A 24,522-nucleotide genomic window follows, 5' to 3' on the forward strand; every position below is an offset into this window, starting at 1 on the left:
TTTTGTTTTAGGAAACTGCCTGTGAGTTGCAAAAGTCGAACACAGCCAGGGAGGACACAAAGAAGGATGGGCGACAAGAGAAGTAATATTGCGAACAATATTTTTTCTTCTCAGAGCATCCCCAACAGCAGACGAGTCTCCTGGTTGGACTCTTAAATGAGGTTACTGGCCGCCAAGTGTCGGGTTAGTCGTTCCTAACCCATGCAGCGTACCGAGTCCTTGGAACACACCGGCCTGTAAGAGACCCCGACTGCGCCCCTGTAGTGTCCGGCCGTGGAGAGGGTGGTTTCCTCCGGCGGGTACGTGATGGTGCTGGATGGACGGTCCTTGTCGGAGTGATGCGTAGCGCCAGAACAGGGGGCAAAGTCGAAATTAAACAGGTGCAGGCAGAAGTGGTGGTGTGATGGTGTTGTAACAAGGGAGAAGAGACACTTGAAATAAAATTGGAACCTTGGAATGTGCCAGACACAGACACAGAGAGTTGGACAATGGGTATAATATCACCGTAGCCCCCTCCTCTATGAGGTATGTATGGTATGTACGTATGTGTGAATGTTCGAATGGCTGTCCCTTTCTTGCACTCCCCTTCATGCAAGGATATCGGGCTTGAAGATGCGGAAGGAAGAAGAAGAATTTGCCACAACCTCCACGAAACAGCAAAGTCCAGATGCAGATAGCAGTACTTCAACAGATTAGACGTTAAACAACAGGCTGGAAAGAGTGGAGATCTCAATGCTAAGAGAGACAGGGTCACGTTGGTAGAAAGACGTGCAGGAATGATTATTATTGTCTCTGGCGGATTGGGGTACTTTATCATTCTTTTTTTTTTCCTCCTCGTTTATTTTTCTTTTTCCAATCTTTTCCTTTTCAGAACGGTCTCCCTTGATTTATTTTATTTTATTTTATTTCCCTTCTTTTTTCTCTCGGTTTAACAACAGCAAAATGAGAGAAGAAGAGCAGGTCTAGCACATCTACTCCTTTGGTGAGGGATATCCGAAGCATAGACGAGTACTTACTACTGTACGGTGGAGAGCCGCAACAAAGAAGTCAACAACGAAACGAAGTTACACCCTCGGATGTGACGACGATCTGCTTCTGACGATAGACAGAAAGAAGCCAACCTCGAAAGGGTAAACAAAGGTGCTCTCTTTCGCGGCTATATTGACAAGCTTAATATGGCTCAGGGCCAGGATGGGGCAGCTATATGAACCCTGGTGTTTGACACAGATGACACAATCATCCAAACGGAGGTTTTGGCCACACGCGGGGCAAAAGCCAAAACTGTCAAGGGGAACAAGGATCTGAAGGCCGGTAGAATTTGTAATGAAGAGAGATGATCAGTATGGGAATGGTTTGGTTGGGCTGTCAGCCTCGTTGATGTGCTGTTTAGCTCTCAGTAAAAAATAGGGAGTACGGATTCTTCATTGAACAACAATTGTGGATCCTGTCTAAGATAGCTGCTCGTATAGAGGTCAGATAGCTTCTTCCTCGACACTAAGGTCTTATTATTGCTGAATGAAGAAAAGTCAACTTCAGTATGTACTCTGTAGTCTGCAGTCTGTAGACTCTTCGATTGACGCTGGAGAACGGAATGTTATCAAATGAGGTGGAGTATGCCAGTCTCCTTTTTCCAATCCAATTATATTCCTATGCCAGAGCGAGTGTTGATTGGCTGGTGAAGATGAAAAAATAAAAATCAAAACATGATTTTGGAGGTATTATTCTGGAGCTTAAGATTCACGAGCATTGAAGGTTGATAATAATGTGCTTAGATAATTTCGACCGAACCAAGCCGTTCGAGGGGAGCCAAAAATAAGAGTCAGCAAAGGATAAAAGAGACTAGCGTGAACAAAAGATTAGGAGGGGTAAAAAATAAAAAAAAATAAAAAAGGAATAGAATAAATAAAAAAATGATGCAGCCAACTTGAAGACAGCCTACGGAGAGACATACCCGAACCAGCCAATGACACAGGAAGAAATTGCGGCGTAACACACACACACACACAATCTGCAGCCCTGCCACTGCATGAGAAGGTTCAATTTCCCGGAGCTGATAGGTCCTCATTTCTCATGCCCCAAGGAAGCTAGCTAGCATGGGTGGCTGCAATACTAACAATACCTCACTGACCACCTAGGGTCGCCGAAACAAACCTTTTGCAGGGGTTCGATCTTCGAAGTGGGCTCTGGAACATCAGACGATGCTAAGGTCAGTAAATGGGAACGAGGTTTATCACAAGATGTGGAGCTTGGGTGAGGTCGGCGAAGTGTATTATTTTGCCAACAAGTTAACTGAAATCCAGTTTTTCGCTTCCTTTCATCCTCCATTCGCTACTTCGTATTTACAAAGTCGAAATCTGGATACCTATCCATTGGGCAACTTCCAGCTTCCGCATCTACTCCGCGGACGGCGCGGAGTGTGGGAAACAGACTTAACAGAGCAGTGAGATCCACCAGGCCCCACCCACTCTCCATATTTCAAAAGTAGATAGACTTCCAGTATCGACAGAGATGGAATCTCGAGAAGATAAATTGATTCAGCTGAGTCTCGACTCTCAAATCATACCCAGATCCTAGCAAACACCAGGCTGGCTATGTGTCATTGACTCGTTTAACGGACCATTGCCGAGCGATCGATCCTTCTTGTCAGTCCCCGCTGGCCTGAAGAATCCTTCCATAATCGCCTCAATGCAATAAGAATGTGAAGGAAAGGATCACTGCAGGTCCTCTTCGAGCACAACAGCCGTGTAGGCCGACTCGTAAGTCAGACACCTAGAGTACTGATAGCCTGATACAAAGTAACAGGGAGGGGGTACGGAGTAGGAGGGAAGAAAACCAACAGAAACGGCCGGAATAAACAGTGTTTATTGGATGCGGAAGCGTAAAGTCAACAGTCCAACCTGCAGTGGCTTTGCAGGGTGAACCGTGGTACTGGGACCAATAAACCAATCAGAAGAAGCCTTCTATGCCGCCTAGCTCTTTCGGTCTCAGATTACACAGACCGATTGCTGAAGGACAGGCGACAGTCAGAGCTAGGTTCTTACCCGTTACAGGTGTACGTACTGGCCCCAGGCTTACCTACTTGGCTTCAAGTTCGGGGGTCCGTAAATTTGACACTTGACAGCAGCATGCGATATGAGTGGGTCTGTAAGTTGAGGATTTTGCTCAGAGTAGATAATACGACGAGGGAGAAAAGGAAAAAGTAAGACAATTCATACTTACAGGTGGCCCCTGCAGGTCTTCAGTTGATCAGACAAGGTTCAAATTTCTTTTCAGGTCACAGTCTAATGAGATTAGGTCACACAGACATGCATATATACAGAAACCACGCAGTCCAGATACAAATCTGCAGAAACTGCCAACTCATCTATGCAGTTATGAGACGATCTAAGCAGGGAAGGAGAGCCATTGGTAAAATACATTCACCTGCTTCCCAACGTTGCGCAATCATTATCTCTTTCCAGGTTTGTAGCTAGGTTTTGCTGCGAGATTGCTTCCCGCACCCGACATGTCACAAGGCCGCGATGTCTGCAAATTACGCTCCAGGTTTCGGATCCGACTTGTTGGTCTCGTCCACTCCGAGGCCACAAAGAAGCATTGATGAAAATTGACTGACCGAAAAGTCACGGATAGACTGAAAGTCAAAACAGCCCCCAAAACTCAAGATCGCTTCATCTCGTGGTATTTGTCAAAGGGATCCCACTAGCACCATTCTTTGAGCCTGTCAAAAGTCAGATTCTAGGAAAATCCAGAAAATCGTCATCCTTCAGGCTGACAGGCGTGCCACTTGATAGATTTCATCACGTTAGGCCCACTGTACTCCGTACCTTAGTCTGAAGGGTTTCTCCGTATTATGGTTTGAGACTGATGCAGATTGGCAGAATGAATGGGAATCGGTGCTCGGCACGGGTCAATCCGGAGTAATCGAAGGGGCTTCCTCAAAGTGAAAGTTTCATCATGTATGACAATTGATACCGTAGGTATCAGCCATAAATGGTGTCTCAGACACATAAACCTTGAATGGTATTCCAGAATACTCTGGATAGTCATGTAATAACTGGATCTTAACGCAGGTCATAAGTTAAATATCATATACCGAGTTCCCCATGCTTAGAGTAAAAATCGAGTCAGGCACTCAGTAAGAACGTTCATGTATGTAAGATTGAAACATGCAAACAAAGCAATCACCCCAGTATTGGATGGAGACCAATCTCAAAGGGAAAAAGACCAACACGAATCTCCAGCATCTCCATACCTCATTTGTCAGGCCTACCCCTTCAAACCTGCTGAAGGATTTCAACATTAGTTTTGATTCAGCACCGCCATTCTTGCTTCATGGTGTAGCCGAGCGCTTGATGATTGGCTTCTACTTGACGAAGACAGTCGTGGAGGTGTTGCAGAAAAAAGGAGACGTCAGCTGTTTTGATATTGCCTTTTTGGCCTGCGTATGTATCTGCAGCTGACTGACTGCATGGTTTGACGATTCCATCATGTTGGCATCATCATCCCGATAATCATTCCTCTTTTTGTTAGCTGCTAATTAAGTACTTTTCTTTCATCTAAAACCGTATCCATCTCTGGCTCAGATCTCCACACGTCCTTAGCACACGTTAGTGACAGGCGTTGGTGACCTCGACATCACAGAATGACTCGCCGTGATAGGTACGTCCATCACTTGCAGTGCGATCATTATGATATACATCATGCTGAAGAGGGCATAGATAAGCAGCATGACTCATGACCTCCTTTGCTTCATGATTCTGCATTAGTAATGCCCTAATGGTAAGGTACCATATATTCTTAATGAGTGGCTGGCTGTTGGAAATTGCGGCACAGTCAACTTGCATAAGCTAAGAACAAATAAACATTGCTAATAAATAAAAGTTACATAACTCGCCACTTTAATATGCAAGTCAACCAGTCTAGCTATACTGTTGAATATCGATACTCTCTAATGGCACTCAAGCAGCCAAAGACAACTCATCTCCAGCCTAGTATTCCAGCCTCCCCTGGGGAATATATACGCCTTGACCACATGATGTCTCACAGCACAGCACAGCAAACCTTTTTTGCCTGTGAAGAGAGAAATGTCCCGAGGAGAGTGTTTCCTTTTCTCCTTGCCAAAGCTGATGGGATAGAGAAGACGGGATGACCGCATCTGCTGTCGATCACAGGCTTTTTGTGATTGATCCACCACACTCACACGAGATAGATCAGTTATCAAGCCAACAAAACAAGTCTAACGGTCGATCCCGTCCCGTTGTCAAGAACTCCCAGTCTCGCCAAGTATGGAATTTACGCAGTAGCTAGATAGTCAACTAGTTCAACCGCGACTGCGACCACGACTAGATAAACGACATAGCAACGTTATCGATCCCTTCGACTAGGGGGCCCCTGTTCTCTCGAGCTTCAACCTTTTCATTAAAGGTTGTCACACGCATACCCGCAGACGTCCCCAGTCACGTGAGAGAGGAGAAGTATTGACGTGGAATTCCGCGTGGCTTCATTTACCTATTCCAGAATGTGATTCGACTCCGCTCAGGCTAAATGTCTTAGCAAGACCTATCATGATTCTGGGCAGGACAGCGTGTTGACGTAAGTAGTAGTCAAACAGAGGTCAGGCGAGGTTGGCACTGACTGGTGTCAACGCATATTCCTATTATTTTAAGGGCTTCGTAAAATGCAATTGGCTCGAGGGTCTATTTTTCCTCCAATTAGGGACTACTACACTCGTGGGAATAAGTAGTTAGGCACAGAGTGCTACTGTAGGCAGTCTCATAACCGGAGATAACAGGACAAGAAGCGAGATTAGAGTGACATCGTCAGTTTGGACCGCTCAGTGGCTGACCGACTTCAGCTAGGAGCTCAAGAGACAGGGCATGAAGACAGAGGTGATCCACCCTGAGGCTCAAGGCTGGAAAGAACGGTGTCGGAGATATGTTAAGGTCCGCTTCGAGGCCCCAATGCTGGCAGCCTGGCACAGACAGGATCGTTAGTTCTGATTTCCGTGGTATTAGTGCCGCACGCCAGCACCGCTAGTCCCCGCTAACATCTTGAGGAGGAATACCTACGGAGTACAGAGTATATATTACGGTACTTGTGTTGTCTCCCTACCTAGGTACATTATTGAAGAATGTGATTGGTACAAAGGAGAGGAACTGACGGCCTAATACCTGCATATGAAGGAGAATAGAGTGATTTGGAGATTCCAGGAATGCTGAGCGTAATATTAACCGGTAGACAAGCTATTTCCCCTTTCCTCAGTGATCAGCGTCGGACTCACTCGGAGTATCGCCTGTGTATGCCGGTATCACTCGAGTCTACTCCGTGAAGCCGTATGAACCTCAAATGTGTAGAGGTTTACCTCTGCATTTACTCTTTTTGGTCGACATCACCTCAGGAAGAAATTCGCTTCGACGCTTAGACCTGATTATTGTTGGAAGGATCGAATACGTGCACAATCGGATGACGATCGAATACCAGACAGCAGCAAAACAAAGATACTGCAAGCTCCAATGGCTCCGAGCGCCGGACAGATGGTCATGCCCAGCAATTGCACGAAGCCCCTTACTTAATCTTGGCATCTTCTTGGATGAGCATAAACAGCTGGACAAAGTATGCATGCTCAGTCAATATTGAAATTGCTTCATAACGGTCCGTCGTGGTTCAATTGATCAACGTCCACGCACCTCAGTAATGAAATACATTCAGATAGTCCTGACCGAGATTTGAGCCTTGACTCGCACTACCAGGACTTCTGCCCTTTGTACTACCACTTCGTGCTCCGTGCTCTGTTAATCTGATTCTGACATATCCAGGGATGGATTCCACAAGCTACGTCTGGGTGACGGCTTCAGCCAAGCATCGCCCTGTGTGCTCTGTGCGCACCAGCCTGCAAGCCCCGTACCGGGATCACCCCTTTCATTCGCAGTTCTGGATGTCCGCATTCGACCTAGTTTCGTGAACACAATTTACTGCACTCAGTACGTTATTTGTCAAATTAGCAGAAAAGTGCTCCCTCAAGAGCTATGATCAGGTTCCCGACACGGAACCGACGGGAGGCCCCTTCAGAGTTCAATGGGCCCCGACTAAGGAGATAGATACGTTACTAGCGAGCCCCGGGGGGCTAACTAGCAGCGACTATCTACGGAGCAGTATTTGGAACACCAATTGCCCTGCTCCGTAGTCCTTACTATGTGGACTTGTTCCACAAAGCATGAACAAAGAAGGTTCGTTGTCCGTGTACTACGGAAGCGCTTCCGCGCCATTATTGACGGATCATGGATCGTCGGCAGACTTGTCAGTTAACAGAGCCCCAGCAGAATGCAGACTGCAGAATGTTAGGTAGATTGTGATTATTGAACTATGGAGTACCTAAGTACGTACTTCCAGTGGGAAGAGGAATCTTCGGAGCTAGGTTCCGGCGATTGAGAAGAGAGAAGAAGCATGCATGCCACATTCCTCTGCAATATTTATAGCCCCTGTCTTTCACGAGGTGATGTAAGGAGGTCAAGAAATGCTGGAAAAGGCAACCAGTAGATGGGATGAGAAAAGTTATCCGCACAGATAGAGTTAGGCTCGTGCCGTTGGTCTTGAAGAATGAAGATTCCAGTGATACCTTACTCCTGTCACTTTGAAGCATGAATATTCTATGATATAGAGTCTCTGGAGTTGACTGTACAAAATGCTTGCGCGAGCCTCCCTACATCCATTCCATTTTCAAGCTCATTCCTAACTTATGTTCCTGAGGAGCAGCTCTCAAGGCATACTTGAAGACTTTGTCCTACCTCGAAAAACCAAATGCTTGACTGATGAAGCTGCGATTTGCACTAAGGCATGTATGGGAGGACACAGTCATTCCTCCACCTCCTGTCAAAGAAGCGACGGAAAATTCAAGAGTCTACTTCTCCACGGAGTAGAAGGCATTTGTCACCGTCGGATTGCCCTTGAATATTTCCGGTCCTCTCCTCCCCGAGAATGGCGATGTTGTGGCGGAGGTGGCTACCTCTCCCGGACAGCCTGAATATGTGGGACAAAGATGTCTGATGAACTTTAATGCTAACGCCAAATGGGATAATGGACGTCATCTAAAGTCCACCTGGTCAAGGCTTGAGCAGCATGGGCGCACTTTGAACCACCATCTTGAATTCAGCCTTGTGTGAAGCCGCTTGAGTTGACCAGACCCGGAACGGAAAATGCAGTCTCGTGTCATTCTCTCTGTCCGTCAAGATTCCGCATTTAGTGCTGTTCTTTTGCGCCGAAGATGGCAGGATTTTGAACGTAGCTTGGCTTGACTAACTACTCTTCGGATCTTCTCACAAGGTTGTTGGCGAAGGAGCGAAGGAGCGAATCCTCCAGGCTGATTTGCTTCGCTTCAGCGCTTCAGCCCGTCCGTCTCCATGAGTCGGCGCGATATTCGAAGTATTTGTCAGTTTCCCTGTTGATTTATGGATACTAGGTTGGCTGACGAGTCGTGAAGTTCCAAATGTCCCAACTTCCTAGGCTCTCCATCTAAATATGGCCTCCAATGCCTCCTTCCGGTAAATGCTCTGAACTGAGGGTCGGGGACTCGGGGTCTATAATCCGTCTTATTATTATTTAAATTCAAGAGGGGGAAAAGGACTGGAAGAACGATCTGCCTCGTAAGTCGTTTCTGACCCCTGCACCCAACACGCGGGGCCAACTAACAGAGTCCAGAACCTACTTGGTTGGGATACTCTGTACCTATGTTTCTCGACTGTGCCGCAATTTAGAGGCTTCCCTTGAGAGTTGAGATAGGCGTACTGACCCTGACACTGTCACAGAGCATCCCTGTCATGTCAAACAGAAGATTGTTCCAGATCTTTGCCATTGGAGAGTAGTGTCGACTAACTAGGTAGACGAGGCTACGGACAATCTCCACGATATTAAATTTAGCCACTTGGTGGTCCTGGTGCCTGATGCTTATACATTGCGGCGTAGGCAATCTGAATCAGCACTCTGGCCACATAATGAAATGGAAATTGTCTGTGCTTGGACCTTCCGGGCTTCCATTACTATTCGGAAATAGAGGCCGTTAGTGCTTAGGAGACGGCACTCTAGTTATCTAGTATATCCAGGCCGGGCCAGAGATCTTACAAACATACATCGAATGTATTCCAGAATACTCCTACGTTCATTGTCTTTTTCCGGTTTAGCGAAAATTCGTGACAGAGCGTAATCCGCTAGTAACTTTGCTAGCAGACCATCCCACTCCACCTCTTCACGGACCGCCGTTTTGATCGACAGTCATGCCAATGTGATGAGATGCGATTCTGCTGTCTTAGGTGCGTTGGCTTGAAGTTTTTCACTTCTTGGCCATTTCTAAAAAGCCTGAAATCAACTACGGGAGTATCAAAGCCACCTGATATAAAATTTTTGGTTTGATCTTCTTATCCTGCTGATCCATACTCCACTCGCACGCAATGTCACTAGTTTCGTCACTTCGTTCTCATAAATACTGACCGTCCTGCCCGCTCAATCGCAACGTTTCGTCCGTAAAGCTGCTAACGCTCAACTATCACACCCTCATCCAGACTGTCGGGTCTGTAGAGTGGTATCGCCCCATGCAGGCATCAGACGGTGGCCCCCGACTTGCTTGGACGCAATCAATTATTAATCTAATTTTGATGAGCCCGATGCCTCCTTTGGGTATGTCGCGGTCGCCTAGTCTCTGGACCTTCATACCTGGAGCCCGTGAGTCTTGAGGCTTGACCGTTCGCTCTCAAGTCGCGAATTTAGGAGATTTCGGATGCGAGTCACTTCCCACGTCGAACCATATTGGGTATGTCCGTTGTCACCTCGTGAATGGTTCATCGCGCTATGTACGCTGTACGCTGTACGCTGTACGCTGTACGCTCAGGATCCTGCGTGTGGAGATCATCATACAGAGCAATTGTTGCAATCCCTGCTGATATGCTTATATTGCTTACCGCTACTATCCCCTTCGTGCTGAAGCAATGCAGTATGGTGTCACTATCGAGTATTTGGAATTCTCCAACTGTGATCCATGAGCTTCGGGCTTGCTTCTCTGCTGCTTTCTGCTGCTACGGACATGCGGTTTGTAGTAAATTAGTAATTCGTGTTCAGAGTCAATACTCCACCCGGATCGCCTCTTTCTTTGTTTGTCTTTTGAAGCCGTTTCGTTCCACTTTCTACGCTTTCTTCATCGGCGATGTCCGCTCTAATCCACAACACAAACTTTGGCAATCCTGGCCGCTTCGGCAACTTATCCAGCTCTCATGGCATTAAGTCTCCGTGAGGCTTCGTAGTTAGTTTTACGGGGCCAACTGAGACTCAAGTCTCATATCATTCAAGAAGGTTCCGAGTTATCCAGCTCCACACTCGTGGGATGTTCAATCTAACAATGGTTACGGAAGACTCGAGTTATACTTATTGGCTATTGCCAACAGGTTTTCCCGCCTTGTTTCATAGACACGACGATCGAATCGATCGTCAGTTTCGATTTGAGCTCTCGTCTTGAATCGTGATATTAACTCTGGAGCCTAGAATAATGCAATATCTTTCCTCTGAGACAAGGATCTACGCCGACGCAGCGATTTTCATAACTAAGTCTGGACGTCCCACTGTGTCCATAGTCCATCCCCGACGAATTCCCCGCCTTTAGGCCGAGTCGTGGGTAAAGCGCTGTTTGGCAAGCTAGCAGCTTGTGTCTTCATCCTGCTCTTCGTCTCTTGGAGCCTAAGGTAGCAATCGCATCCATCAAAAACAGAATCAGGCCGTCAGCATGTAAGATATTAAAATCAAAGCGCCTCTTGACAGGCAATTAGAGTCATTGCTATGATGACCGTTTAAGCCCGAATCCTTCGGAAATCACACTCCGTAAATGAAACCCGGTTGTGGCGGCGGTGGGTGTCTGCTATACGGTATGGTACGATACAGTTTCAACATCCCACGTAAAGAAAGTTTGCCCTATGTTGGAACAGGAAAGAGTCTTCTGGCTTGACGGCAGAAAGAAAGTTCGATACAGTGCGCACTGGGCGTTGGAGATGAGCTTGTTGGATATGTATCTCGGACAGACATGTCTCATCGAGTTGAATCGGGGACAACGTGAATTTGAATACTGTCGCTCTAGTTTCGAAGTATATCCGATCGCTTTTACTTCAGAGAAGGACTTCAAGTCTGCCGCTCTTAAGTGGTTCAGAAGTCTCACTCGTTGTATCAGCATGAGTGACGCATAGTCCTGGATCTACCCCAATATTTTGAAGCCGTAGAGGGATTGTCAATCATCTAGCCTTTCGAGCGGATATGCACTCGAATCAACTCCAGCCAAGGAGTTTTAGGCCTTCCCGAATTCCAGCAAGGCTCCTTGATAATACCAGACCATCGCAGCGTAGGTATTGGGATCCATCATTGCCGACGGCATGCCTTGCACCCAGGCTTCAGGAGCGTATAGGGATGTTCTCATACTGCACGTATCGACGTACTGGGAATCGAGGTCGAGGCAACAGAGGAACCGTTACAAAACCCTAATAGAAGTACCGACCACGTCCTGATGCGGGGATTCATCGAGAGGTCGCCATCCATCGTAAGACGCTACATCAACAGTGTGTCGTTTGTCGTCGAAGTACTGGGTGTAGGTATTCGTCGCCACTCGAATGGAGCCTCAATTTTGCGTCATGCTCGGACACCGATGTGTGTATAGGTCTATTCTGCTCTGTTCCCACAACCGTAAGTCAGTAGTCAGATAGGATACTCGAACAGAAAGCAAACCGACAGATCATACTTCTACCATTAAACTTGCTGAGAACTCGCTCGGCCAACCCCCTTGAGAGTCCTGCGGGTAAGATATTGCACCGGTCGTCAGAGAGAAACAAGCGAAATGGATGTGCCAATAATTTCATATCCACTGTAGACCCAACGGCGTATCGTCTTGGGATCCTGCAGCTTCGAGCTGATCACGGCAAAGGAGCGTCTAGGCCGCGCAGGAGAGCCGTGGCAGTCTACCTGCTAACGTGGCATATCTGAGACGAAGTCCATGTGGACTTTCAGTCCGAGAAGGGAATCTAACGGCTTCGAGGTGGTTCAACGGTGTGCTCTGCCGTGAAGGAGTTTGATGAACGGAGGAAGGACGTTTCGTTGACGTTGACGTAGTACTAAGAGGAAGAGAGCAGTTAGCGGCACGGTAAGGACTCAGGAGTTGGACTGAGAGTTGAGGAGCAGCCTGTATGTATACATATTCCTTACTTGAGAAGGAGGCTTGAGCCTGGAGCTTCTATAATGTTTGCGCTGGAATGATTTAGAGACAGTAGTGAACATTGTTAACTGAAAAGTATTGTAGAAATCAGGGGTGAGAGGAGCCGGCGAAGAGTATGTCCAAATGTGAAAGTTGCAATGTGCTTATGGTTGTTGATATGGCTCAGGCCCTTGATTATCAAGGGCCAAAGCTGCGAGGCTGGGTTAAGTGCCAACGATGCCATGATGTGATCAGTGCACTAAGGTAGCAGAGACCGAAATTTCTACGATTTGTCTTATCCTTGAAATTAGTTCATGCACTGACTGCATGATAGCGAAAGCTATTAATGAAGCAAATAAGTTGTCAAGGCATGACAGTACATTTGATATCATTTTATTAAACCTTTGGCTAGACATCATAATCATTTCTGTCAACAAGGAAACCCCTATCCATCGTATCAATCCGTATGCTTTAAGTTCTGACTATTGATATTGTGTACACATATCCAGTCGAACTCTGCAGACTCCAAATCGAAGCACGATGCTTCGAAGAACGATGTATTGGCCAAAGTCGTCTGCATTTTTCACTCGGCATGGAATCCGCTAGCGAGCTCGCATCTAATAGAAGCAAAGACACCATTAGTTTCGACATCAGATCATGGTAGAAGGAGGCATACGGGTCTGCTGCGTGCTGGATGTTGCAATGTTCCCAATCAGCATCGCGAAGGATGGATGCGCGGAATCTGACAGCATCATCGATACTGCAGAAACGGAAGACAACGCTGCGTGGCTAGAGGCATCATTAGCACGCAAGCCACTCTTGGGGATGATCACCAGCTTACCTCTCCAGGGACGCAGGAGTCCACGATCTTCTCCACCTTGCGATTGTTGGCGCCGGCTAACTTAAGAAGCTCGCCCATGTTGATGTTCATGCTGACACCAACGGCGCGGACAACACGGGTGCTGCCAATGGAGAGATTGAAAGAAAGCTGAGAGCTGATGACATCGACTTCTTTGCCCATCTCCACGAAGACGGTCTTTCTCTTCTCCTTGTCAATGTCAATGCCATTGGGGTACTTGTCAAAGAAAGTCTTGCAGGCCTCGTGGTCGCAGAAAAGGATATGAGCTTGGTTGCCGGTAGGAGTGATGTGGATGCTCTCAACCATACCACCATGGATAAGTGACAGAACTTTGGCGGGAGTACTCCAAGCAGAAGGAAGTCCCTTGATAATGACGCGTCTAACTTGAGCCGCTAGCAAGATGTCATATTAGCGTCCACAAGTCCACCCAAAGGAGACACAAATATTGATTGCATACCTGGCTTGTCACGCGTAACAGGGGTACCCCAGGACTTGAAGGTAGTAAGATTCTCACGATCCTCTTCAACGACAGCATTGTCAGGAGACTTAGTAGCTGAGACAACATTCTCAGAAGCTGCAACAGGAGTATCCTGCATGATGAACTCAGCCGCATCGCCACGGAAACCGGAAGCGGATGCCTTGGGAGCTTCAGCGTCTTCCACGATGCCAGGCATCAGAGACGGGTTGTTATTATCGGTGTTGTTTTCGAAGTCACCAAAGCAGTCATCATTACGCGAGTGGGGGGCTTCTTCATAGACAGATCGATGTCAGTTGTGATCTTCTGACAGTTTGAGGCGCGTGGTAGAAGTCAACTTACCAGAGGGCCACGCGTCGTTGGAAGCAGACACAGGAGCAGATCCATTGGCGTCAACAGGAGACTGTCCGCCAAAGTCATTGGAACCATTAGCAAAGCCATTCAGCTGAGTAGAAGTATCCTGATCAGCCTGAGTTTTGGCCGCAGCGGCAGCCTCACGAGCCTGCTTCTCTCTAAGAGCTCGAGCAAAGGCCATGAAGCCAGCAGCATCATCCACGTCAGCGACGGGATACTCCTTTGTGAGTTCAGCCATCTTGGATGGAGTGTAGGAATTGTATGAAGAATCGCCAGACGAGTGGCAAGGTTTAGGGGGGCGGATGTTGGAAGGAAAAGAAAGTCCACCAGGGGTACGTGGGGTTTTGTTGACGGGGGCAACCTGGGAAGACTGTTAGGTGTTGGAAAAATGCAATTAGCTTCACTCTCACAACGTATGCATGGCCTGCTTGAGCAAAGACGCCGATGTAACCAGGTGCACAGAACACAATGCTGAAACGAACACTAAGAAGGAGAGAGAAATGGACGGAAGGAGGACCAACCTGCTGAGAATACTTCAACTCCTTTGCTTTATCTTCTTTCTTAGGTGCGTGTCTGCTTTCCTGCAGGCCCTGAGAGCCCTTTCCCATGACATTGTCGAAAGCGTCAATGATCATGTCTGAGACTTGCTTGAGATCCATGGTCTCAGGTAGTCTGATAGCGGTATCAAAAGCTTTTGCTAGCCAGGAAAACATAGAGAGCGCTTAGAAGGATGAAGAGGCCTTCAGTCACACACTGTCACGGTAAAAGTAGGAGCGGAAAGAGGTGGTAGATGGTTAGATACAGAGTCATGGACAGGGTGGTGGGAGGTTTATGCTTGTTATATAGCTCTCAGATGCTTGCTTAGCACAAGACAGTGACTTGCCACCGGAATTATCCTTCTCACTACCTGGAATTAGGGCATGACAACGGAAATATCCGTTTCACTCCACTCAGTGACAGGCACGATGAGATACCCCAGCCGCCTTCACTGACAACATAAGGAGGCTGGTGAGGAGCGTCAAGCCTAAACCATCAAGGACAAACAGTTAGCTTAAATATTCGTTCAAGATATCACTTTTTTCTTAGAGCTGAAGCTTGGACATAGTTTCCAAAGTTATAACAGATCTGGAAGATGAGTATACAGCATGACAGGGAGGAAGCAAATTTTGAAGATCGAGCTTCTGTGAGTTTCAGTCGATTATTTATGTATATCGCTTTCATATTAGACAAGAAGTTAAGATACCAACATGGAACCGCCAAATGGTAAGACTGTCAAATTCATGTCGACGGTACAGGAATGCTTTCATAACCTTCCTGACCCGGCTTGCGATCTTCGACGATAACTTGCAGCCCTCGCCGTCCGCAATAGCCGTCATTCCCAGCAATTCGATCGATCTGTTTGAAGGAACCACCACTAGCTTCATTTGCATCTGCAACCCAAACTGTTTCCTGAACAGTTTGACCAGGCACCTCTGCCCGTCGTGGGTTGTACCACGGCAACCCCACAAGGTGATTCCCAATGTTGTGGATGAAGGAATAGAGCTTCTCAAATCGGCGTGTGGTCCCAAGCCAGGACCAACTACGGAGGTCGTAGGCGACCCGCACGAATGGGTTCAAGTAGATCCCGGTGTCGGTTATCTCATCGGGTTGCAGCTGAGGTTGCTGAATGTCCGCATGGATTAAACAGCACTCGGAAGCTTCCCAAAAGAGGTCGTGAGAGGCGCGGAAACGGGCCGGAACTTGAGTCGAACCCTTTCCTGCCGTGCCAGGCTGGAAGAATTTGGCATCAAAAGCAACCATTCCTCCCCAACAACTGCGTACACGCACGGCATCCTTCCCAGCTAGCACATCCTTTCGGCTATCACCATGTCCGGCTGTTGAAAACCACGGAAAGAAAGGAAGACCCATTCCATAGCCCTGCAGGTCACGAGTGGCGTACGTGTCATAGAACTTGAAGGGGTTGATGAAGTCGACAGCGCAAGCTGCCCGATATTGAGCAACCCCATCTTGATCTGCATTGGTGGAGAACAACAGCTGAAGAGCGTCAACCGGATCGAAAATGACGTCGTTTAGGTACAGGAGCTTGTCGTAACGCGTCTCAGGATCATCGTCCAGCGGTTTCAGAGCTCGGTTGCGAACCTCTGCCAGATACTCGATGCGCTTGATACGTTCCTGTCCGCCGGGGACTGTAACTCGCGGCAAGCTGTCCAGACCCAGATGCTCTTCGAAAATGATGGAGCTCTTGCATGGTACCCGCTCCTTGAAAGCCTGCAATGCGCTTTTACCCTCTGGTCCGCTATCATTCTCGTATATACTTAAGAACACATTATCTCCTCCCAGCAGGTCAATGAGCTGAAGAACTCGATTGCCCCATTCTCCGCCTGCTAATTCTCCGCCGCGGTCATATAGGCTCGCAGCCACGAAGACCTTCTCGTTGCGAATGTTGCCTCTGCCCGACCTAGTCGATTGCGAGACTGCATTCCGTAGAACTGAGTAATGCGACGGCGGACGAGTGTAGGATGGACGAAAGATTGAAGTCAATATGACAAGGGCTAATATAATCCCTGTAACGACATGGATATAGAAGCAGGAGCGGCGTAGAAGGAGACGTCGATAACAACTCGGTCGCGATGAGGCGGATAGGATGCGTCGAGAAGATTTGAGGCGACGATAGCCGGATGAAGTTGATGAGAAGAGCCGCGATAGAAAGGAGAACCGGTTGAAAAGACGTCTGGGTCTGGGGGGAGCTTGTGACTCGAAGTCGGCCTCGTCTAGGTTGAAAGTTCCCTGAGAGTCGACAGAAGATCGAGTGTCAAGCTCGTACTCATCCGGGTGCAGCAGACGGGCAGACATGACGAAGAATCGTCATCAGCTGCTGGAAGCGATTTGCCGACACATTCCTCGAATGTTCTGTATCAGCTGCTCTAGCATCAACGGGACATGCGCAAGAATTAGATACCCACTCTCCTCGTCGTCTCAGCTCAAGGCATGACCTTCTCCCAGTGTCTGATTATGTCAGCGAAGGTACCCTCCGCCAAGAATGAGCCTGGAGATCGCTGAAGGATCATCGCTTCGGTTTTGCCGCGTCCAGTCGGCATCAACTGATATTGGGTGCCAACCTGTCAAGGCATGAGGCAAACCGAAAGACGAGATTTCCTGATGTCTCGTAAACATTGCCAGCTACCAAGGTTTGAGGATGGGAGTCCCAGATTTCTCCGCTCAATTCTCCGGCATCAAGGTGCCAGAGGTGCCACCCCACCCGGAATGAGCGTCATCGGTGGTCATTACCGTCAGAGAGGGGCCAGGATCACAAGCTTACAGGCCATAGTCCGTATACTGAGTCCAAAACTGGACTTTATCCGGCTTGAATACGGACAGCGGACCTTTCACCGGTGCTGACTCTTCTTTTCCAGTCTCCGTTTCTTACCCCTTTATATAGCCCGCAATTCCGGTACCTGGACGTAAAGGTTCTTCATCCATTTTCATCATTCTTTCTTTGCCAACGGATTGCAGCGTTCACATTGTTCTGAAAGGCCTTTCCCAACTATACCGCAAGCTTCAAATAAGCTATACAGCATTCTACGGGCAATATGACTCAAGCTGGGTTTAGATTTGCCAACTCCGACGAAAAGGTCCCTGGTAATGGCACCTTGCCTCCCGAGTTCACGATAAAGGCGAGTCCTTCTACAGATATCTGGTCGAAACCGCCCTCAACAGAACGCTTCAATGCACCCATCCTCTATCGCAGTGTGCCCTTGAAGTCATTCAAGAGGGCTCGAGTCGCAGTCAACGCCAATTGGCAGCAGAAATACGACCAAGGCGGCCTCATCCTGGTCTGGACTGCGACAGATGGAACCAGAAAATGGGTGAAAACAGGCATTGAGCTCACGCATGGCAAACCTCATCTCAGCACTGTCACGAAAGACCGTTGGGCGGACTGGAGCTTGCTTGCCATCCCTTCTGGTGGAGCAGCAGCGACCATCGAAATCGTCAGGGAAGCAGACGAGAGCTTGTGGATTTACTTAGTCGAGGGTGTCCAGAAGTCTCCTCTCCGTGAGGTTACATGGTGTTTCGAGGAGCAAGAAAACGTCGAATGCTGGGTTGGCGTTTATGCTGCGAAGCCGTCAAGTGAGGGAGGTGATTTGGTGGTCAACTTTGGACATCTGATCGTTGATCTGGCCGAGTAATACTCAGCATTTACATGTATGGAATGACACGTGTATGTGAAGTGTATGTGATAGGCGAGCAATGTCAGCGAAGTCAATGTTACAGTATCCCTTCGTTGTCCCTGAGGTAGAGGGCTCTGAGGATAGCACGTAGAATTCAAGATGGCAGTGTCAAGAATCGTACTATTGAGTCCCAGTCTGGCTCGGTTACGCCCACACCTTGGACTCGTATATGTTTCTCTTTCTAGACAACGCTAACGGATGGTTGATCAAGCAGTTGCTCTGCAGGCATTTTATTGAGGGGGTTATTGCCGAGTTACAGTAACTATACATGTTCGGGCCTAACTCGGCTTAAGAATGGACCTCAGAAGTTCTGTTTTACAAGTCGGCTCTCAGTACGCAACCGGCCTCGAATACCAAAGTAAAAGCCAAGGCATTCAAGTACCTCACTCGTATCTATCTAAAGGGGAAGTTCTGAGAACTCTCGTTAGGAGGATATGACACTAGTGGAAGTGGTTGAGAATATTACCCGTTTGAGGCAGTAATCCAGGATTGCAGACACCACACAGACCGTAAGTTCGTTGACCCACTCATAGTTTCTCTACTTGTCATAAATCGTCACGGAAAATCTCAGGTATCAGAGTGATCCGGTACTCTTCTCTGTATTGTTGATAGTCCGTGGCTGTGCAGAATGATGATATTGTATGGCTTTTGTGCTTCTTCAGATTGTATCCCTAAAACAGCCCCCATAAGCTGACCAAAAAAAGCCATCCAATTTAAAGGCCTCTTGTTGACTCCATTAAGTACTCTCGGAGGGGCTCGTATTACTTTCATACCTTGTGCTGCCTGAGATAACCCACACGTCCCCACTCGCACAGCTCATCTCTTCGCTGAGCTGGCGGTCAGCACTCGGAACCTAGATGACTTCAAAGTTACAAAACATTGATATGCCTTAATAATTAACTGAGCTTTATTATCTGCAAAGTGCCTTTACTGTAATAAGCCCAAGAGAGGCCAAATAATATTACTCACTGTGCTCTGTAGGGGTATTGTAGATTGAGTGATAGCATGAGGGAAATCCCGTCGGACCGCCTGCAGCGGGTGTGATCTTATGATCTTATCATATCTGATGGGATCCTTGATTGCCACCTGATTAGGAATGTGACTCGACTACTCTCCCGCATTCCCGCAAGTACCCAAGTCCAACCCGACTTTCACCCCCACTTGTCATCACTCACACCACGCTTGTCCGACTTGCAATCCGATCTTCGTCTTGTTCAGTTCTTGTCATGGTTATTTGACGATTTTTCAACGATCCACCACGATTCCAGATTTCGATGATTCCTCCCTTCTCCGATTGCCGCACAACCTGAAAGCCGAGGAGCAAGTACCCTAACGACTTATCGATAACCACGCCTAAAGGGGTCATGACAGACTTGACAGTTCATGAACAAGAGTACATATCGTACAAAGCAGGACAAAGCTCTCCAATATCTTGGTGCCTCGCGGGGCCGTATTACCTATTGGAGCCTCGGGCGTCAAGCCCATAGGCTCTTGCGGATCTCACATTTGCTGCAACCCACGTCGACGTGCATAAGTGCGCCTCTAGATCGTGTTGCGCGGCTGGAATTAAATAATAGTTCGAAAGGATTGTCGGCCTCCTGACTCGACTACTGGGTCATCGTGTGCGGCTGACTTACACCCATATCCGCTCTTGTTAGATCTGCTACTGATGAATTGGGTTCCCGACTCGGAGCATCGCGGACGTGTCTCATATTGTTTTTCTTCTTTCCCTTTTCCTTTACTGGGATACCCCTGATTTTTCCACTATCTGCACTTTGCTTTTTCTATTCAGGTCATCGACTGGCTCGGACCACGAACATCCTTGAACTTCAGCTCACTCATATCCGGTGTGATCACTGCTTCGCTGCTCGGTGCCTTGCTTCGGTTACGACTTGTTGACCCTATTACACATACACTCGCGCTCCTCTTCGAGCCTACATTCTGTCGGCATCTATAAATGGACGTCGTTTGTACAGAAGCAATACATCTGTGCTTCTCTGACGTCTCAATCCAAGCGAAATGCCCCTTCTCGATCACCGAACAGGACCCTCTTATGGCACAATCGACCAGATGGAACAACACAGCGATGATGAAGGAGAACGGTTTCTCCAGGAACAGTATGATACTGGCGGATTCAGTAGTGACAATACGTCAATTTCGGAAGATTCGGTGCAGGAAGGCGTTAGGAAAATCGAAGCGATCAATTTGACTTGGACTGCACGGTCTCTGGTCATAGCATATGTCAGGTTGGTCCATCTCGGGCATATGCGGCGCGTCTTATCATACTGACATCTTCGAACAGTATCTTTCTCATGTCGTTTTGCACGTCTCTAGAAGGCCAGACCGTCATGTCGCTCGGAGCATATGCAACGAGTGCTTTTAGCAAACACTCCTTGATTTCCACTGTTTTGGTCGTCCAGAATGTGGTCAACGGTAAGTACTATAACCTTGCCGGTCTATAATATTGCAGTGTAGGGCCAACTCACATCTTGCAGCTGTCATCAAACCTCCTATGGCGAAAGTCGCGGATGTCTTCGGTCGCTTCGAGGCATTCTGTGTTAGTATCCTCATATACGTGCTTGGATATATTCAGATGGCCGCCTCGACAAACGTGCAAACTTATGCATCTGCTCAAATCTTCTATTCCGCCGGTTCGACGGGTCTCCAAATACTTCAACAAGTTTTTATTGCTGACAGCAGTAATCTGCTGAACCGTGCCTTTCTGGCGCTGCTACCTGAATTCCCTTTCCTTGTGACCGTCTGGATTGGGCCGACTATCGCGGATGCGGTGCTGAAGCACTCCTCGTGGCGCTGGGGCTACGGGATGTGGTCGATTATTCTGCCTGCCTCTTTCCTGCCCTTAGCACTTTCCTTGCTGCTGAATCAACGTAAGGCAAGGAGGCTGAACCTCATCAAATCGAAGTCTCGGCACCGCGGCGGCTTCTTTGCAGTATTGCGCCGTACATGGTATGACTTGGACATGGGCGGCTTGATCCTATTATCCGCGGCGGTTACGTTGATCTTGGTGCCTCTTACTCTTGCTGCGAACTCGAAGAATGGCTGGAAGTCCGACAGCATCGTTGCGATGATCGTAGTCGGCTTAATCTGTTTGATCGCGCTGCCATTCTGGGAAAGCTCTAAAAGACTGGCTCCCAAGCCCCTTCTGTCCTTGCATCTTCTTAAACAGCGGACTGCTCTTGCTGGCTGCACCCTTGCATTTTGGTATTTCAGTAAGTATTTACTGTTCTCTTCCGCGAGACGTCCTCGAACTTTTGCTGACGCATATCAGTGGCGTTTTACTTCTCTGTTCAGCCATACTTTTATTCCTATCTCCAGGTCGTTCAAGGCTACGACGTCGCTACCGCTGGCCGGGTTACTCAAACATTTGCCTTTACTTCGACAATTGCTGCCTTTGCGGTCTCGATATTGATCAAATACACCCGGCGCTATCGGGTATTCGTCATCGCTGGCTGCGTGATCTATATCATCGGAATGGTGCTGATGATGGTAACCCGTCATGAAGGAAGTACACCAGCGCAAATCTTGGTGACCCAGGTCGTCGTCGGTATTGGTGGCGGGCTCCTCAATGTTCCAGTACAGTTGGGAGTCCAAGCATCTGCCAGTCACCAGGAAGTTGCCGCGGCCACGGCCATGTTTCTGACGTCCATGGAGATGGGCGGCGCGGTTGGCGCTGCACTCTCGGGGGCTGTTTGGACCCATAATATCCCACGCAAGCTTCGACTTTACCTTCCCGAAGAGAACAAAGGAGATGCGGACGCAATCTTCGGCAAGATAACGAAGGCCCTCTCGTACCCTCTCGGATCACCCGTCAGGGTCGCTATCAATCAAGCATACCAGGAGACATTCAAAAAGCTTTTGATTCTGGCTCTCATTGCCATAGTACCATTGGTACCCTTGAGCTTGGCGATGGAAGATTACAAACTTGATAAAGTGATTCATGATTTTATTCTTACCTTTGATCAAGGCTAACTGCTCGACTAGATGAGCGAAGAACCTCTGGTTGAACCGGTCCCCACTGAAGAGGAAGAAATCGAACCGAATAGACACGTCAAACGAACGTAAAGAGCCTTCGAGTCCTTGAAGACATCTACAACAGCTATGCTGCATCTAGGCAGCAGTGCTATGAATTTTTACGAGCTTATGTGACGCAAGACCTTCACCAGGTGAACGAACTCATTGCGTGGAATCAACCATTGGATGACACGAAGAAAACAATGCTCGCATCAGTCAGCAACCAACCATGCATTTCTATCGGCGTAAGGGATTACGGTGTACATATCACATTGCAGGACCCTTGATATGCTCTGGCTAGAGCAGATTCCGTCTCGTTACAATTTCCCAAGAACGAGATTGTACAAGAAGGCGCAGGGATTGTCATGATATCTATATAGACGCAGTTACGAACAGAATGATTAGACGACTGTTATTTATCACTAGGCTCTTTTTTTTTCTATCTATGCATTAACCGCTTTGGTATCGAGGTGTCTTCGCCTAAGTCGTTTTGGCCTACTGATCCCAGTCTCCTTCCTGAAAGCTGGCGTTACCGCATAACTCATGCCATCAACAAGATTATGGATCAGCGCATGTAGCCTTACCGTATCCGATCAGGGTACTCCCATCGGCCAATTCAACTGAACTATCGTGGTTGCCTATCACGTTATGCGATTGAGAGAACGTCCATTCGATGAGTTCTGGGAGAGCCACAGAGTAGTTGCCCTCGTATTGCTTTCAGATTTTTCACCTGCATTCCTAACCTTGTACAGACAAAGAAGCACTGTTAACAAGCTCCGCCAGTTTCCTGGCCAGGAGTACTTCTAGGGTGTGGACGATAACAGGCAATATAGCGAAACTCCGTTTTGGAGTCCGAATAATTCGCTGGAACGCCAGCGATTGCATTTCTAATCAACGTTACAGAACGATACTTATCCTGTGTTGGTTAGGACTGGCTTATGCAGGTCTGAAACGTGGCTGTATGCACGGTAAATGACACCTCACGGGGAATCTGGCTAAGTCTAAGGTACTTCTCTTGACAGGGAGGGTGTCAGAGATGATCTCGTTTGGTCATGCTCGGATGATTATAATGGATGATATTGGTAGTCCCCGAGAGGGAGGACATGGTTCCCAGAACTCCCGTAATCAGGGTTATTCTGGCAGGGACATTGCGTCCTGTGTCCTATTTGGTTATTCTTGTTTCAGTGCTTGGCTGTAGATGAGAACTTGGCCTGGAATCACTGACGAGGGTCACTTCTCACAGTTAGCCTTTGCTCCGCGAGCGTCCTCCTATGGTTATCATCCACCGGACTTCCTATCAGCTGGTATTTATCACAGTTCAAGTTCAGATCAATTGGTGATGCTTTTGTATAAGCCCTCATCCCCTTGACAGACGAATGATTCAGGGCCATCAGGTCGACAATCCGCACAAAGCAGGATAGATTTTGTGAGAAACATGAATCTCTCTACGAGCTAGATGCGAATATCACAGATTCATATCTTCATCCTAGCTTTTTTTGAAAGCCAATAAAAACACCGTCTTGAATGGTTAGTGTGTTTTGAAAGCCTCGTCAGGGCGCTCAACATGCTGGCGAGGACAGTCGACTCGAAGCTCGAATCTCCAGTCAAATAGCTGGAGAGGACGAGTGAGCAGTTATAATAAGCTCCTACAGCGTAGCTCTGGTGAAGGTAGATAGCCAAATGGCCAATTTAGACTGGCTGCTGGCGAGTCCAGGCGCTAAAGGACAGAGTCGTGTAACAGCACAGTTGGATGCGGATGGACGATGACTTGTTGGTATTTTTGCACACTCGCACACCTTCAGAAGCAGGCTTCCATTCGAATGGTCGCAGCAGAAAATAGAAGTCAAAAGGATCGAGGTTGATTTTTTCAGAGGTAGTTACAGGATTTGCATGCGTGACCATGTCCATAGCATTGCTGCTTCCTAATTTCTGGCCTGTGGAGCTCCATTCATGCGGTTATTTGTTTTCCGACGATCACGTCTCAAGTTTGACCCGATCCATAGCCTAAATTTTACTAAATAGTCGAACCGAAGGAAGAGCAACGGTCCAGACAAATATGGAGGTAATTGCGAAATCTGACTGGCCGAGAGAGTGTAACTTGAATTCTGGCGCTTTTTTGACACCTCTGGATCTGGTCCAAGTCATAATTCTGCTTGGTACAAAACGGCTACCATCTTCACAGTCAGGACACGGAGGCTTGCATTACAGGAGCACTGTCTAGAGGCTCAAGCCATTGAACAGGGCCTAGCTATATAGCTGTTGCTTGTTGTTAAATCAGCTGTTTTTCGGGAAAAACTCGCAAAAGTATGAGCGTGGGGTCGACTCCGGGCGAATACTTCTCACTATCCAAATCTACCGCGGC

General features: G+C 47.9%; 4 protein-coding genes across 4 annotated transcripts, besides 2 other annotated features; 2 read left to right on the plus strand and 2 right to left on the minus strand.

Annotated features, from left to right (window-relative positions):
- Positions 1-886: 886 nt before the first annotated feature.
- Positions 887-908: a microsatellite.
- An 8,930-nt stretch (positions 909-9,838) lies between these two features.
- Positions 9,839-9,873: a microsatellite.
- A 2,921-nt stretch (positions 9,874-12,794) lies between these two features.
- On the minus strand, positions 12,795-14,558 carry NFIA_082420 (uncharacterized protein; the record flags this gene model as incomplete). The annotated part of the gene is made up of 6 exons (XM_001260191.1): positions 12,795-12,828; positions 12,888-13,000; positions 13,053-13,462; positions 13,528-13,818; positions 13,888-14,260; positions 14,421-14,558. The coding sequence occupies 6 exons, from the start codon at positions 14,556-14,558 to the stop codon at positions 12,795-12,797; spliced, it is 1,359 nt and encodes a 452-aa protein (XP_001260192.1).
- A 619-nt stretch (positions 14,559-15,177) lies between these two features.
- On the minus strand, positions 15,178-16,752 carry NFIA_082430 (glycosyltransferase family 69 protein; the record flags this gene model as incomplete). Its single annotated transcript, XM_001260192.1, has 1 exon — positions 15,178-16,752. The coding sequence occupies one exon, from the start codon at positions 16,750-16,752 to the stop codon at positions 15,178-15,180; it is 1,575 nt and encodes a 524-aa protein (XP_001260193.1).
- Positions 16,753-17,489: 737 nt separating this feature from the next.
- Positions 17,490-18,086, plus strand: NFIA_082440 (uncharacterized protein; the record flags this gene model as incomplete). The annotated part of the gene is made up of 1 exon (XM_001260193.1): positions 17,490-18,086. The coding sequence occupies one exon, from the start codon at positions 17,490-17,492 to the stop codon at positions 18,084-18,086; it is 597 nt and encodes a 198-aa protein (XP_001260194.1).
- A 2,061-nt stretch (positions 18,087-20,147) lies between these two features.
- mirC (siderochrome-iron transporter MirC) lies at positions 20,148-22,211 on the plus strand (the record flags this gene model as incomplete). Its single annotated transcript, XM_001260194.1, has 5 exons — positions 20,148-20,374; positions 20,431-20,561; positions 20,624-21,358; positions 21,418-22,079; positions 22,131-22,211. The coding sequence occupies 5 exons, from the start codon at positions 20,148-20,150 to the stop codon at positions 22,209-22,211; spliced, it is 1,836 nt and encodes a 611-aa protein (XP_001260195.1).
- Between the last annotated feature and the right edge of the window lie 2,311 nt (positions 22,212-24,522).

Source organism: Aspergillus fischeri, genomic scaffold (assembly GCF_000149645.3).
Source record: "Aspergillus fischeri NRRL 181 1099437636264 genomic scaffold, whole genome shotgun sequence".
Taxonomy (NCBI): domain Eukaryota; kingdom Fungi; phylum Ascomycota; class Eurotiomycetes; order Eurotiales; family Aspergillaceae; genus Aspergillus; species Aspergillus fischeri.